The sequence below is a fragment of the Marmota monax genome, unplaced genomic scaffold (genome assembly GCF_021218885.2).
Source record: "Marmota monax isolate L192 unplaced genomic scaffold, Marmota_monax_Labrador192_F-V1.1 WCK01_AAM20220418_F8-fsc00041, whole genome shotgun sequence".
NCBI lineage: Eukaryota > Metazoa > Chordata > Mammalia > Rodentia > Sciuridae > Marmota > Marmota monax.
This window is the reverse complement of record NW_026695238.1, coordinates 10,723,452-10,739,928: the sequence shown is the minus strand read 5'-3', so window position 1 is coordinate 10,739,928 and position 16,477 is coordinate 10,723,452. Positions and strand designations below refer to the sequence as shown.

The window sequence follows — 16,477 nt, the reverse complement described above, 5'->3', positions numbered from 1 at the left end:
AGGGGTTTTCCTGTATGCTTAATATTGTTCTCCTGTCTGCACTTTGACTATGGTGGACGTTAAAATCCATTCATATAAAAAATTCACCCTCAGTCCAATGAGAACCATTAATCATAATCTGTATTACAACAAAATCAAGCCAAAGCTCACTTTATATGGGCATAAAAATTCACATTAATGAGCTCAGTGGAATGAAACAATGCTTTTTAATATATTCCATTCATCTGAAATATTTGTTTGTGGAATTCCTCTACTTTTTTGTCTGCTTATATAAATTATATATTGTATATTTCTTACATTTTCTAATGTTCCTTTATTTTCTTAAATATAACTTCTTAATAAAACATTGGGAAAATATAACATGTTTTTGTCTTGGTTTTGCTTTGCTTGTTAAGGGATGGAGCTAATGTTTGGCAACACAAGTTTCAGACTTTGGGAATGTTATGAGATGAAAGATAAGAGATACTGACTTTATTAGTTAATGCAAGCTACTGTGACAAATTGACACACAACTAGATAATGAATCAACATAATTTTTTTTTTCTTGTTGATATCAACTATTTTGAGCAGGTCTTGGTGGGCAGAAGGGCATGTGGGTTGAGGATGCTGTTCTTTACGTAGTCATTCAGGGATCTGGGTTGACAAGCGTTAACATTTTTTTAAACATCTCTTCTAATATAGCTTTGCTGTCTCTTGTCTATGGTAGAATAAAAGAGGGTACGCAAAGCCCACCATTTTTAAAAGTTTTTAGGTTCATGACACAACTTCCTTTCTCTCTCTTACTATTGGCTAGAAGTAGTCACATGGTCCTACCTAGATGGAAAGTGGGGTTCCGGGAAATGGGGAAGTGCAGAGATGTAATATAAAAGGAAAATGCATCAGTATTGCACGGACAATTATCTATGTGTCCCTTGTAAAGCCCACACTCTAATGAAACTCTCAACTGGTTTGACTGTAGTGTGTTTGGAAGAAGTTGGGCTAAGGCAACATGGGTGGGTGTTTATCATTCATTCAGATCACTTGAGTTTCTCCTGAGGGTAGCCAACAGGAGCTATCTTAATGTCATGTGAACCTGCCATAGGGTGGAGCTTCAGCGACAAGAGGTGAGAAGATTGAGCAGAAGACAGTAGGCTCTAGAGTATCTTAACCCTGGTTTTTAAAATGTTATATATCATTCCAGAGTCACAGTATAACTACAATTCAAATTGTTTTTGAAGGATCTGGTATATGGTAACCCTAGATAATCTAGAAAACAGTTTTTCCATACAATTTAATGAGATCACTATGATGGCTCTATGAACTGTCTTGTTCAATATCCATTTCAGTGTCCTTCTGGTTTTTCTTTCTGTATAGCAGAGGTAGGGTGATTAGAAACCACACTTCCCAGAATCCTCTGTATGTGGGGTCTGGATATCGCAACAATTAGATCAATCCTTGAGGGGCAGGGAAGACGGCATGAGGTGAAACCCGTCTTCTTATTCTTGTCTATTACTGCTGAAAGGGAGGATGTGGCTGGGAGAGCACACTGAGTCCTGGATCCAGATAATACTCCTGGGACCATATAATAGTTTTGTGGAAATTAAGAAACAGTTGCAATGGCAATCATAGTCAAATTCCATGTTTCAGGGTCCAATCACTAGCTTGGAGGGTGTGACAGGGTAAGGACCGGAACAGTGGCAGGGGTCTCCCGGGCAGTAGCTACAGTGCTTGAACTTGGAATATTTTGTTGGGAGATCTCAATTTCCTTGCCTTTCTGACTACTGCAGAGGCAACAGCTCCCCTGGGGCCAGTTCAACTGTGGTGTCCTGGGAAGTGCTCTGTCAGCCACTTTGGCCCCCAGCCTGTCCTTCTGCCCTTTCAACAATTTTGCACACAAAATTCCCCAATTGCATCTTGTCTCACGTAACGCAGCTAGCAGAACTTTGATTTTCCGCAAGTGACTGACACTGGTGAAATGCTCTTCTCATAACCTTTTCACATCAAATTTCAACCATCTTCCAAAGCTGAGTAGAATCCTAGTTCCCAGTGCCTCTGACAGAACCCACTTCAGAGGATTTTGCTATTTGGATGTGCCTTGTGACAAGTTATTAAAATACTTTGGGTATTTAGTAGCTTTCGGTTTTAGCTCTTTTAGTTGCAGAAAAACAGAAAGCCATTAAAAAGAATATAAAAGAGATAATTTATTATGATACACTAGGGCATCTCATGAAAAACAAAGACAGGACCTGAGATCAGGCTTCATAAGGTAGAGATCAAGAAGTAGAGAGCCACTGAAAAGTCACATGATCTCTGGCCTCCTCTCTGTCACATCTGTTCCTCCTCTTCCTTCCTGTCCTCCTGTTGTCTCACTTGCTACAGTCATTCACACCTCATTTCCAATAGCATTTGCTGAATCTGTGCTCTGAACCGTGATGGGGACTGCACAGAGGTGGAAGGAAGAAACGGTAGGTACCAGAGCTGCCTCATGATTGATTCTATGCTTCTGGATACACTGGTTTGAATTTCACCACCCACTCATTCGGAAGCTCTGCCCTGGCCATGCTTGTTTGTTTTAAAGCCTATCCAACTGAACCTGTAGAAGTGTCTATGAAAGCACAGTCCAGAAATGTAAAATACTGTACACAGCCCAGTAAGTGTTCAAGGTTTGAATAAAATAAAACAATCTCCTCTTCAATCTCTCTTCCACTGCTATCGTTCATTCTGGTTTCCATCTTTGATCATTTTCAATCTGGTAGTGTTAGCCAAACTTCCTACATTTCTTAGGTGGTCTATTTCCAAATGGACTAGTCTATAAGACAGGAATAATACAACAAAAAATTATTGGGCATATGAGAGCAAACAGCCTGACTGAGCCCTAATATATTGACTAATCATTTGCAGAAAATATTTTTCTCCCAATCCCATGTATGTTCATAGTCTAGTTGAATAATTTCAAAAAATAAGGGAATTTCAGAGCTGATATCGATATTATAGGAAAAATGGTTAATGTTAGTTGGATATAGTTGTCCTCACTTTCCATAAGGCATACTAGTAAAATAAAAATATTTGAGGGGAACTTATCTTAAACCCATTCATTTTTCTTCTTCCAGCTTATATGTGCCTATTTTCATGTGTAAATTTATCTCACAGCAACCACAGATATTTTTCTGCCTTCCTTCCTTTACCATATCATAATATAAAATTATCCTTAGTTCCCATCATAAGCCTCATAATAACGTCCCACCCTATTGGACTCTGAACTACTTTCCGCAATTCATTTTTCAAAAGTGCTAAACTTTAACCAGAACGTTTGGATAAAAGGCAAGACCGTGCCATGCCAGCACAGCCACTTGGACAAGGTTTCTCACTGAACCGGGGGTGACCATGACGTGCTGTGAAGGGTGGACATCCTGCAATGGAATCTGCCTGCTGATTCTACTTGTGATTGGAGTAGTTCTCAATGCGATCCCTCTGGGTATCGACTTAGTTGAGCAAGACAAAGATTTTCAAAACCCCATCTCTTGCTATGAGTGGTGGTTCCCAGGAATTATAGGAGCAGGTTTGATGGTGAGTAATGTTTATTTGACTTGATTTGGAGACCGGCCTGCTTGGTTTTTAACACTCCTAGAGACTGTCTTTCAGCCTTGCTGTCAGATATGGATGGTTAGGAGCAGTGGTGTCGTATCAATTTATATTGGTCACTAGTGAACAATGGTAAATTAAATAAACTACATGATGCTGGATAGGGACATTTTAAATCCATTCCCTCAACTTCCCTTTGCCCTATACCAGTCTCTAAGGATTTACAGGGAATACAACAGAAATGGGAAGTTTCTCAGTGGGAGTGAGAAAGAACATTCCCCTACAGGATGAGCAGGCTGCATGATAAAGGTATGGCTTGGCTGTGGCACCACTTGCATGTGAAAGGAGCTGGCCTGAGAGGTGCAGCCTGAAATCCTGGGTTTCTCATCTCACGGGCTTGTTGGCTTGGCTCTGACCTAAGGCCCAGAATGTCATGGAATTTAATAGTTTGACGATGACCAATGGGTCTACCTTTGTTGCGTAGTGCAATACAGAACTCATGAGCATACTTGATCACAAACACCGGAGGCATCTGCAGCAGTGAGATTTAGACCCTTCCTAGGAACCCTGATGCAGCAGACCTGGCCAGGACCCACTAGTATGGTGAAATTCTGTTTTCAGACTATCTCAGCTATAGGTCTTTCTCCAAAATATTACAGTGAGAAAATCATCTGTGCCGTGCTTTAGTTCCCATATTTGTAAAATAAGGCAGTGGTTATTGAAGTTGAAAATTCAGCATCCAGGAAGTTTGCTTTTGTTTGTTCTACCACTTGTGTGCTATATCAGGGGCTCTAGTTAGTGATGGAGAAATGAGTTTCCGTGTGTGTGTGTGTGTGTGTGTGTGTGTGTGAGAGAGAGAGAGAGAGAGAGCGCTGCAAGCACTACTATAAACTGTTTTGGAGAGAATGAAATACGGAAGTAACTTCTAAAGAAATTTACAATACACAAAAGAAAAAGAAATTTGGGATATAGTTTTCTACTTGAATCACTATTTTTGTTCCCCCAGTACAAGGATTAAACTTGCCTCCCATACTCAAGCCAAGTACTCTACCTCTGAGCCACATCCCCAGTCCATTTTGCTTTGCATTTTGAGACTGGGTCTTGCTAAGTTGTCCAGAAAGCCCTTGAACTTGTGATCCCTCTGCTTTAGCCTCTTGAGTTGCTGGGATTACAGGTATGCATCACTGCCCCCTGCTTGAATCACTAATTCTTAAAGATGATCAGTTTCTGCTAGTGGTTATATTCCCAGACTTCTATAAAAATACTTTTTGGCCATTGTATTTTAAACTTCAGATAAAACTTCATCCTTGGGCTGCGACACTGGATTTGAAACCACTTCATCATCAAAACTCCATTCTAGAAAGCATCCTGAAAGGTTGATGGCTTCTTTGCTTTTACCATCATGCGTAATCTATTCACCTGCTTTAGGTAGAAAGAATTAACAGGAAAGATTTTAGAAAGTTCTAGGGTTTGTTTGTTTTTGTTTTTGATTCTTGTTTTAGGGACTGTACTCAGGGCCTCACATATAATAGTCAAGAACTCTACCATTGAGCTACATCCCCAGCCTTTTTTATTTCTTATTTTGAGACAGGGGCTTGCTAAGTTGACAGGCTGGTCTTGATCCCTGGCTCTGGGCTGCTTCTTTAAACGGCCATGACAACTCTCTTCCAGGCCAAAAGAGAGAAAATACATTTCTCAGCAGCATGAAGAAACTGAAAATCCTTGTGTCTATTTCTCCCCCTGTAGAAAGCTTCTCCCTGCCTGAGTAGGTGAGCCTCCTCTGCACCTAGCCTAAGCAGAAGCCAGAGGTTGACTTTTCCATTATAACTTAATAATAATGGAAATTTCTGTAAAGTTTCTAACCATTCCTGAGTTAAGATAATCTATTTGAATTAACTCATGTAGCTTTAGATATAAATTGGCCTTTCCATAAGCCCATGATAATTTTTTTTTTTTAAATTTCCTGACTAGTATTAAAGAAGCCTGAGGTTGTCGTGGTACATACCTATAGTCCTCTTCTTTTGAGAGAGAGCAGGAGCAGGGGGAGGGAAGAGAGAAAGACACAGAGACAGATAGAGGGACATAAATAAATCCTCCATTTATTGACAATCTGCTAGGTGCCAACTACTGGTTCATATATTACATTGTTATCTCATTTAAGCTCCCAGTTATCTGAACAGATATTATCAACGGTACTTTATGGACTGGAAAACAGGAAGGATAGTAGGGTTAGTAAGGTCACAGGGTGGGTGTGAAACCCAATTCCAGATTCATCTGATTCCAAAGCTAGCAAAGTACCATAGTCCTTAACACCTGTCTCAGAGGAGGTAAAAGATAAAATCCATAATGTAATCCATAAAGTTAAGTTACCAGGAAACTGGTCCCAAAAAGGTTATTTATGCTTATGAAACAGTTTCAGAGAATCTGGACTTCCTTGTTCACAACTAAATCTATTTTACCACCCTCAATAAATATTAACCAAAGCTTTTGATGCCAGACTACCCCTATTCCTTTGTATTACAGAATGGCATCAAACTCTCTGAAAGCTTCTCCCTGCCTGAGTAGGTGAGCCTCCTCTGCACCTAGCCTAAGCAGAAGCCAGAGGTTGACTTTTCCATCATAACTTAATAATGGAAATTTCTGTAAAGTTTCTAACCATTCCTGAGTTAAGATAATTCATTTGAATTAACTCATGAAGTGCACTTTACAAATAACTTCAGACTCTAGGCTATGCGCACAAGCAAACAGGTGGATGGTAGAAGGGCCCAGAAGAGAGGAATGATTTCCTTGGCTCTCTACAGAACGTGGAAGAATCTTTTCCAAAGAGAATGATGCCCTTTAAAACATGTCAAAATACTGACCTCACAATAAACTTGTAAATACACAGAAACATTTATAAAGAAGAAGAAATCACTACCTGTGATAAGCCTTCGAGCATAGTTCTTTAAGTCTTTGGGAACTTGCTGTAGCATGTCAAATTAGTACTGCTTCAAAAATTGGGCATTTTTCAGGAAGTTGCTAATAATACAACCTCTGGAATTCGTTATTGATTACTTCATGAAAATACTTTTCTTTTATGCTTTTATGACTTACCCCAATCAGAGGCAAACATTTTATCTTTTGAAATCATTACAAAGTAAAAAATGTGCAATTAATTATCTTTAACTTCATATCTGCTGAAGATCAACACAAATATTACTTGTTCAAGTATTAAAATATATTTAAAATGTTTCCTTGAAAAGTATAAACAGAAAGGCCATTTTATTTACCTAAAGTTAATTATAAGCCTGAACTTAATCATGCCTTTTTTTTTAAATTTTTTATTGTGGGTTGTTCAAAACATTACAAATTTCTTGACATATCATATTCCACACTTTGATTCAAGTGGGTTATGAACTCCCACCTTCACCCCATCATGCCTTTTTTTTTAGTTCACTTATTACATAACGGCAATTTATCAAAGTCAATCAATACAATCTTAATAGAAAACAAATGTTGAAAGTTAAATAGATTAGACGATATTGAGTAACAGGTATTTGTGAAATATAGTTTTTATATTTATGGTGAACAATGCCTTTGGGTGTTGCTCTCCTGTTCAAGTGATTAGAGAACCCTCAGATATCTGAGTTCTGTCACAGAGTTTTCACTTGTCTTAAGTTCTTCCAAGCTTCCTTTGTAGAACTGCATAAGTTCTAAAACTGAATAAAAGAAAGACTAGCAAGACTTTTAATTAAAAAAAAAAAAACTTCATGCATTCAAATATGCTTAGGAATGGAAGAGAAAGAGCATTCTCATAATTATTCATTTTGGCAGGGGGGTTACCTGGAAGATGTCTAATTCAGTTACATGTACGCACTCAACACACATAAACTTTCACTTTTTAATGTCCACCCCATATGTAGCCCTCCCATTTCCAAAGCTCTGAATGGGCAAAATGTTTGAAACATCATGAGTTGTTAAGTTACCCACCATGGCAAAATAAAAATGTGTTGACATGCCATGAAGTTGACTGGGTGATGATTCATACATTGCAAGTTGTTACTTTACAAACCCCCTTTGCAAGGGAATCATATGCATAAATATTTAATATCTCTGAAATAAGTTAATCCTTAAGAAAGTCACCAGAATTTAATTTATACCAACCGGGAAAATGGAATGATTTGATGTTGCTCCATTTTCTTTTAAAAGATTCATTCCCCCCCCCTTTTTTTTGGTTTTGTTTTCCAATTTATTTTTTTTAAATTTTTATTTGTTTTAATTAGTTACACATGACAGTACAATGACCTTGACATATCATACATTTGAATCAGACATAATTTCTCATTTTTCTGAGGGTACAGGTGCAGAATCACATTGGTCATGCAGTCACGTATATACACAGCAATAATAATGTCTATTTTATTCTATTGTCCTTCCTTTCCCCCCACCCCTCCCCTCCCCTCCCATCACTTCTCTCTACCCAATCTAAGGTGACACAATTTTCTTTTCCTCACATCTTCATACATGTATTTTGTATAACGATGAGGGTCTCCTTCCGTCTTCCATGCAATTCCCCTTCTCCCTTCCTTTCCCTCCCACCTCTCTTCCCTATTTAGAGGTAATCTTCTTCTCATGCTCTTCCTCCCTATCCCATTTTGATTCATTCCCTTTCTAACTTAGTACTTGATAAAACTTTTGTGTAAAGAGCCAGATGTGACTATTTGAGGGTTTGCAATCCAGTCTCTTCCACAATTTAACTCTACTATTGTTGCACAAAAGTAGTGGTAACAATATGTACATGAATGTGCACAGTAGTATTCCAATAAAACTTAATTTACATAGTTTGTCAGTTCTTGTCCTAAACTTGTACTATAAGCTCAGAGGCAGCTGATGAATACAATAAGAGGTTCAGTGTATGAATGCTGATACGTATTTGGGGGCTAAAATTTCCTTTTCCTTTCCTTCTGGGCTTTCAGCTCTGCCTCCTCATCCCCATGTGGCCAAACAGCTATATGTACGTGTGGCCTCTGATTTGCAAGAGGATTGGTGGTATTCAAGGTAATGTGTAAGCAAAGCTTGATAACATACAAAGTGACCTGGAGTCAGAGCATGATCATATGTTAGGAAGTATTAGAAAAGTGCCTTTGTGAGAGGTATAAATCTTAGACCTGTTACGAAGGAACAAAGGTAGACAGATATATATCTTTCTAAAGGACCAGGGAAGGGGCCGTTAGAAGGATATGATAAGCAAGGGTGCTGTTGAGGAGCATAAGAACAAACTCTATGTAGGAAGAGGAGAGGGTTTTAGGACCCAGTCCATGTGGAACAGTGTTTAAGAGCCCCATAGGCCTAGTTTTGAGTTCCAAATTTTAGCCCCCAAATACATATCACTCTTCCACCTTACTTGGCAAGCTACTCAAACTTCTTGTGGCTCTCTGTTTTCCCACTGGCATGGTGGTGCACACCTATAATCTAGTGACTCAGGAGGCTGGAGGATCACAAGTTCAAGGCCAGCCTCAACAACTTATCAAGGCTCTGTCTCAAAATAAAAAGTAGCTCAGTGGTAGAGCATCCCTGGGATCAATCCACAGTACCAATAAATAAATAAATAAATGTGTATATCATAGGATTGATCACAAGAGTTTTGTGAGGATGGCATAAACTATAGCATGTAAATCGCCGACAACAGAGCCTGGCGTGCAGTTAGAGAGCTCAGAGATGTTAAAAACAAGACCAGGAGACAGAATCACTCAGGGACAGCTGGGCTGAGATGGCAAAAACACTTCGGGCTAAAATTTCACAAGTGGAAGGAAGTAATTTACATTCCACCCTTCAATGACACAAAACTCCTTCTAGTACGAATTTCTAGTCATAGCTGCTGACTAAATATTTCTAAATACTGAAGTACCGAAAACATGGTAGCATTTATTACAGCTTTCCTTGGCAATATGTGTTTCCTTTCACATGGAATGCAATGTGGACAAGACTTCTGAACATCAGTGAGATCATTAGGGATCGTGTATAAAGAAGCAGAAGAGACAAGGTGGAACCCAAAGCAATTTGCAAATAGAGGCTTGGGGAGACTAGCAAGGTGAAAGTGGCCCTGAGAGAAGCAGGCAGGCAAATAGGGTGTGGGTGATAGAACGGCCAGGCAAATAAAACCATTGTGTTCTTTTCTGGAGGCTTACCAGACTCATGCATACAACTGATGGGAAACTGGAATGAATAAATAAATGACCCTAATCTATTTAAAATCTAAGTTTCTCTGTAGATGACTCAGGAAACTTACAGTGTAGACCAGAGACTTTATAAATGCCATCTGAATACCTCCTCCCCCATCCCATTTTAATTTTAATGGTTGAAATTGGGATCAAAAGGTTCCCAAGATAAGTGTGTTGCCAAATTTCCTCTCTTGTTCTCTGGAGACCTGATTTCCCACAACTGGTGGTAAATGAAAGGTGAAGATGATTGCTTTTTCACTGGATGAGAAGAAACAATACTCATATTTCTTGTAATGTAATTTCCAGGTCATTCCAGCCACAACAATGTCCTTGGCAGCAAGAAAAAGAGGATGTTGCAACAACAGGACTGGGGTGAGTACTGGGCTATCGGTTTGAAGCAGAAGGGCATTAACAGCTATTCACATCCAAGCAAAGCCACTCGGGGTCATCTGCCCCTACTGAATCACAGCAGGGCTCCACTGGCAGGGCCACAATCCTAGAATCACAGTATTTAGGGTGATTTGATAATAATATGGAAATTAAGCAAGGTTCCCCCCCGCCCTCAGAAAAATTTAACTTTGGAGCTAGTCTTTGTTCCTTTCCTCATTCTTTAGTTCACTTATCCAAAAATTTTCAAAGAAAGAAGATTTATAGCTGGGCATGGTGCCACACACTTATAATCCCAGTGGCTCAGAAGGTTGAGGCAGAAGGATAGAGAGTTCAAAGCCAGCCTCAGCAAGTTAGTGAGGCTCTAAGCAACTTAGCAAGACCGTGTCTCAAAATGAAACATAAAAAAGGGCTGGGGATGTGGCTCAGTGGTCAAGGGCACCAAAAAAAAAAAAAAAAAAAAAGAGAGAGAGAGACTTACAAGTCATATTCAATTCAGAGCTGTGAAGAATCTCACAATACTCAAACAAGCATTAGGCTTTGTTGTATGTATAAAATACTTAGAGAAAAGTGTATTCTCAATTCTCTCATGCATAAGAAAGATTGCTTTGCCAAGATCCAAATGATAATTGTCCCTATTCAATTAAATAAAAGGAAATGGCAGTTATTTTTTTCAAACATTTAATACCTACTCTGTATAAAGTTGGAACTAAGTTAAAAGTAAATTCATATTCATTAACCTGAGTATCACTCTGCTCAGAACACTTTCAAATATGCTATCAGTATTATTTAATCTTCTCAAAACTCTTAAGTGGGAAATAGAAAGATCTGGGATTTATTGATCAAGAAATTGATGCTCAAAAAAAGCAGAAATTTGGGGCTGAAGTCTAGTTGTAGAGCACTTGCCTAACATGCACAAAGCCCTGGGGTTAATCTCCAGCACTGGAAAAAGCAAAACAAAACAAAACAACAAAACAAAACAACAACAACAACAACAACAAAAACCCAACCAAACAGTGAACAGTAAGTGGGTTTTTCAAAATCTACCAAACTCCAACATTCAGTTTTTTTTGTTTTGACTGTGCTGAGGTTTAATAGCGCATTTGGATCATTTAATTTTTTTAAATTTTAACTTGTTATATATGACAACAGAATGCATTACAATTCATATTACACATATAGAACACAATTTAACATTCAGTTTTTATACATTGTTTATGCCATGAATGTTGCTACCAAGTGACACCAAGGGCTCTCCTGTTTCTTTAAAAGGATAGATCAATAACAAGCCGTTGAAGTAAAGATGCCAGGCCAAGCTTGGCATATTTAAAGGAGGTTTTAAAGCAATGATTCCCAGGCAGATGAGAACATTTATACCAGCTAGGGAGATGGACAAAATTACCGATTCCTAGGTGGCCCTGGGAGATTCTGCATCAGTATTTTTCAAAAGCTCCCAAGGTGATTCTAATGTGCTGCTGGGATGAGAACCTCTGTTTCAAAGAGAATATTTATATCCATAAATGTACTCATATATTTTTTAAAAAATTGTCTGCTTCTGGCATTTGCTCTTTCTCTAGGATTATAAGAATTACTTTAATTACAGTATTTCTAGTCTCTTTTTGATACATTGTAGGTATTCAATAAAAGTCTTCAGTTTCTCCTGCCTGTCCTTTTTCTTCATAATATTTAATAATTTGGAGTTTGACTTTGCATCACTTCATGAGCAAGTAATCATCATTTCAAAGATCACTCAAGTTCTCTCTCCTTGTAGATTATGGTGAGGTGGGAATAACCAAACCACTTTTCACAAAGGTGTTGGGCTTAACTCAGGCTTTGCTTTTGACAGTCACCTTGAAAATAATTCAGTCATGCTTCACCAAGATTCCCAATTAATTCCATGCTGAGGATCTGTAGGGGCTCCTGGAGTGCCACTGGGGTACTCTACTGGGACTAATATTGGTAATGCTCTGTGGATATTCGTGTTAGTTATTTAAACCATAATTGCCAGTTTATATTGATGTATTATTTAACTGGTTAATGTCTTAAAACCTTCTTAGCAACTTTTTTCACTTGTTGGCAGGCAGATGAGGACTGGCGTTTAAGTCACACCTGGTATCTTCTAAGTCTAGTAAGACCAAAGCATCATAAAAGCAACAAAGGTCTGATCTTGGGAGGGCAGGAACGGAGTTACCCAGACTTGTTCCTATTTTAACTGTTCCTTGCTTCCTTCCTCCCTTCCAGTTTTTGTTTCTGAATATGAAATAGCTTTGCTAAATCACTTAAATAAATCCCCACTCTAAGGCAAATACAGAAGCCTGGAATCACTTTCTGTAGACAGACTCTTTTCAAGTGATGAATCAGAAATAGATGACCAGAAAATAAACAAAAATTTTTTTTGTTGTTGTTATTGTTGTTTTGGTACTAGGGATTGAACCCAGAGGTGCTCTACCACTGAGTACACCCCCAGCCCTTTTTATTTTGAGACTGGATTTTGCTAAGCTGCTCAGGCTGGTCTTGAACTTGAGATCTTCCTGCCTCAGCTTCCCAAGTAGCTGAGATTACAGGCGTGCACCATGGTTCCTGGCACATAGCAACATTTTCTGATTAGTAAATTTAACTGGCAGAAGTCACAGTAGTGAGGAAGAACCAGCATTTGAATTTAGTTGGCAGCAGTGGAGTGTAGATACTAAAGCCCCAGCACCAACATTTCCCAGCTGAGACCTGGGGATCTGTCTATCTCCCTGAGCTGTGGCTACCTCTTCCATAAATGGAAATAATAATAGTATCTATCTCCTGGGATTGTTCAAGGAGTAAGTAAGGTAGTTAATATATGTAAGATCAAATGTCCCCGACATGACTGTATAGGCAGCCACTGGACTCTGCCCACTTACTGAAGGAGGTCTGAAGAGCACGTCCACCAGGGCTCTGGGAGCCACAACATTCTTCCTTCAAAGGGGAAGGGAAGTATTCTCTTACTTCATTTCTACTGATTTTGGAATTTATCACAATCGTCACAACTTCTTTGAAACAACAGTTTGTTTTTGTTAAAAAACACAAACTTTTCTCTCCTATGCCAAATTCCATGCTGTTTTTGTTGCTGACTCATGAAATGAAAGACATTTATAGTTTTTTCCTCCAATACAGTAGTTCTCAACCGTAGGCAACTTTAACTCCCCACTCCCACCCCAATGGGATATCTGGCATGTCTGGAGCTGTCTCTGGTTGACACACTGGGGCTGCAGGAGAGGAGTGATACTAGCTTCTATTGGGTGGAGACCAGGGATGCCAGTCAGTGGTACTGAGCTGAAAGTCCTGCTCCAACATTCCTCAGCTGCTCGCTGCAGGATGCTTGCCACTGTCACAGAGAGCAATAGGGTCAAATCTGAATTAAAGACTTAGGAGCCAAAGTGTGGGTAGTTAACATCTAGTTGAGGTTCTACAAAGTGCAAAGTGCACAAAAGAGGGAGAAGGAATCAGTGCTCAGTGGCCAGGCAAAATATACAAGTCTCAGGAATATACAAGTTGAGATTTTTTCAGTCAGGGGTGTTGTCACACACCTTAGTCCCAGCTCCTGGGGAGGCTGAAGCACAAGGATCACAAGTTTGAGGCCAGCCTTAGTAAATTAGTGAGATCCTGCCTCAAAATAAAAAGGGCTGGGGATGTAGCTCCTAGGTTCAATTCCCAGTACCAAAAAAAGAAAAAATATATTTTTTTCAGAGACAGTGACAAGCCCAATCGTTTTTTATATGAGCATAATCAAATGAAGCAGACACTTCACCCTCTAAGTCTTTTACAATTCACAACAAATCAAACTGTGATCTTCAAAGATCTAATACTATAAAGTGACTAGAGAACAACAGCAGTTGATTCTAAAAAGGTTATGTGGGCTTGGGAGATGTCCCCAGTGGCTGTGCTTCCCCAGCACACACAAAGCCCTGGGTTCAACCCCCAGCACAAAACTAGCACCCCCACTGTGCTGTGGAAACTTGAACCAGACTGAGGATGTGTAATCATGCATGCAAATGGCTCTGCTTTATTTTTCAGATGCTTCTTTCATCACTTTTAAATGCAATCACAGTCATTGGTGCTGTGTACTGCCTGTTGGTCTCCATCCAGGCACTCTCTGAAGGTCCGATCATCTGTAATTCTCCAAGCAACAGTACCACCACTTGTGAATTCTCATTAAAAAACTTAACGTAAGTAACCTTCCAATGTCTTACTGTCTTGAATAGTTGCAGCTAGATTAGAGTGTGGTGTGCAAACAGTGCCATGTTTTTCTTTGATGTAGCAACTGGGACAAACCTTCTTAGGGACTCAGCACTTAATCTCAACAGGTACAATCCCACATGGATATGAAGGAATCACTACATTCAGAATGCTATGGTATGGTCTTATCTAAAAGGTTTAGCTGACTCAGATGGCTTATGCTTGTCTTTTAAAATCCTGGGGTTGCATGTGTATGGTGTACGTCTATAAATTTTTTTCTGGTACTATGTACTTGAAACTTAACTTTCATCCTTGGAGAATGGAAATATGGGATGCCCTGGGAAGTAAAGGGAATGTTTACTTTCTACACTTCTGAACTGATTAAATTTGGAAACTATGGGTGTACACTCTTTATAATTAAAAAATTTAATAAAAACCTAATAAATAATAATGTATGACCTAAATGAAGAAGCCAATGGATCCTTACAGACACATTATATACCACAGGTGGAAATAAAAATCAGTCATGTAATAACAATATAAATGGCTCATTTCAGTTTTTTAAAATGGTTTATATCTGAATCTAGGTATAATTGGTAAAAACTGTTGGAACAATCTAATTCTTTAGCTATCTGTATAGGCTGCTCAATTTGGAAAATAACCAGATTTTACTTTTGTAGTTACATGAATAAAATCATCTTCCTCCTTTTCCCTTATCTTGCTAAATCTAAGAAGGAAAAATCTTTCAACATTTGCATAGCATAGTGATTGTGAATCAAAACCTAAAGAAATTTTCTCAACAGATTTGAAGAGAAAGATTAGAGATCTCAACCACAGATACCCCAGTTAGCCCTCAGTGAATGACAACAGCCTGCTAATGTACCAGGCTAAGCTCTGCAAACAGCAGCACTCAGTTGACCTATCTAGTTGGCCTTAGGGTAAAGCTAACCAGCAGTTACAATCCAGTGATCCCATTTGCCCACAACTTCACAAAGCAGGTATTGCTTTGTGAAGCAATATTCCATGTGCAGGAAACACTGTTGTTTCCTAGCTGAAAAATTAGTTGTTGGAATACAGAAATGTGGACTCCCTAAGAACACTCAGTCTTACTCCAGGAAGAACTAAAGAAAATTGCCTTGAGATATGTGTCAGGGTTAAACTTCTCATTTTCCATAGCCTTTAGAACAAGCACAAATTAGATGTATTTGAAATGTCTGGTGGGTGAAAACCATACATCTGGTTTAAGAGAGATGTAACATTGCAGTTCTGCACAAAGACCTGAATTCTTTTGTTTTCATATCTTCAGCAAGTGGAAGTGCCTGCATAAGTAGGTGAAAGCATGTGACAGTGTTCTGCCATTTTTTCTTTTTTTGGCACTGGGGATTGAACCCAAGGGCACTTATGTGCTACATCCCCTATTCCTTTTTATTATTATTTTAAATTTTGAATCAGGGTCTTGCTAAGTTGCTTAGGGTGTTGATAAGCTGCTGAGGCTGGCTTTGAACTTGAGATCCTCCAGTTTCAGCCTCCTAATTGCTGGAATTACTCAGGCATGTAGGACTGCGGATGGCTGGTATTCTGCCATTTCTGACAAAGAAAAATGGCAATTTCATGTGGTTCATCTTGAGAGTATGTGTTCTATAAAAATGCTTTTGCATGATGGGATATATAAGGAACAGAAGTCTTGTAACTATTCGGGTTAATGGATCTATATTTAGAAAGCTATGGTTTCTGGACACAGTATTTCAAAAGCATATTCTCTTTACTATATATTTTTTCTGGGCAGAGTATTTATTATCTCTTTTGTTTTTCAGTGACTTTCATCCAAAATCCTTCAATCTGCAGTGGTTCTTCAATGATTCTTGTGTGCCTCCTACTGGTTTCCCAAACTCTGCCATCAATAACATGCACAGTAATTGGAGAATACCTAACTCCAATTCTGAAGAAGACAGACAGAGGATTTTCCACTTTTCAGTATTTTTAAGTCTATTTCTTGTTGGAGTTCTTGAGCTCCTTTTTGGGCTCAGCCAGATAGTCATTGGTTTTCTTGGCTGTCTGTGTGGGGTCTCTGGCCAAAGAAGTCAAATTGTGTAGTTTAATGGTAATAAAATTAAGTATCGATA

General features: G+C 38.9%; 1 protein-coding gene across 1 annotated transcript; it reads left to right on the top strand.

The window, feature by feature from the left end:
- The first annotated feature begins 3,321 nt into the window (after positions 1 to 3,321).
- On the top strand, positions 3,322 to 16,477 carry Tm4sf20 (transmembrane 4 L six family member 20). Its single transcript, XM_046439537.2, has 4 exons — positions 3,322 to 3,546; positions 10,068 to 10,133; positions 14,193 to 14,344; positions 16,169 to 16,477. The coding sequence occupies exons 1-4, from the start codon at positions 3,364 to 3,366 to the stop codon at positions 16,446 to 16,448; spliced, it is 681 nt and encodes a 226-aa protein (XP_046295493.1). The 5' UTR covers positions 3,322 to 3,363; the 3' UTR covers positions 16,449 to 16,477.

Coding starts and splice junctions, on each gene's coding strand:
- Tm4sf20 (XM_046439537.2), top strand. CDS start 3,364: ATGACGTGCTGTGAAGGGTGGACATCCTGCAATGGAATCTGCCTGCTG. Junction 10,134..14,192: donor GTTGCAACAACAGGACTGGG/GTGAGTACTGGG, acceptor TTTATTTTTCAG/ATGCTTCTTTCATCACTTTT. Junction 14,345..16,168: donor TTCTCATTAAAAAACTTAAC/GTAAGTAACCTT, acceptor TTTGTTTTTCAG/TGACTTTCATCCAAAATCCT.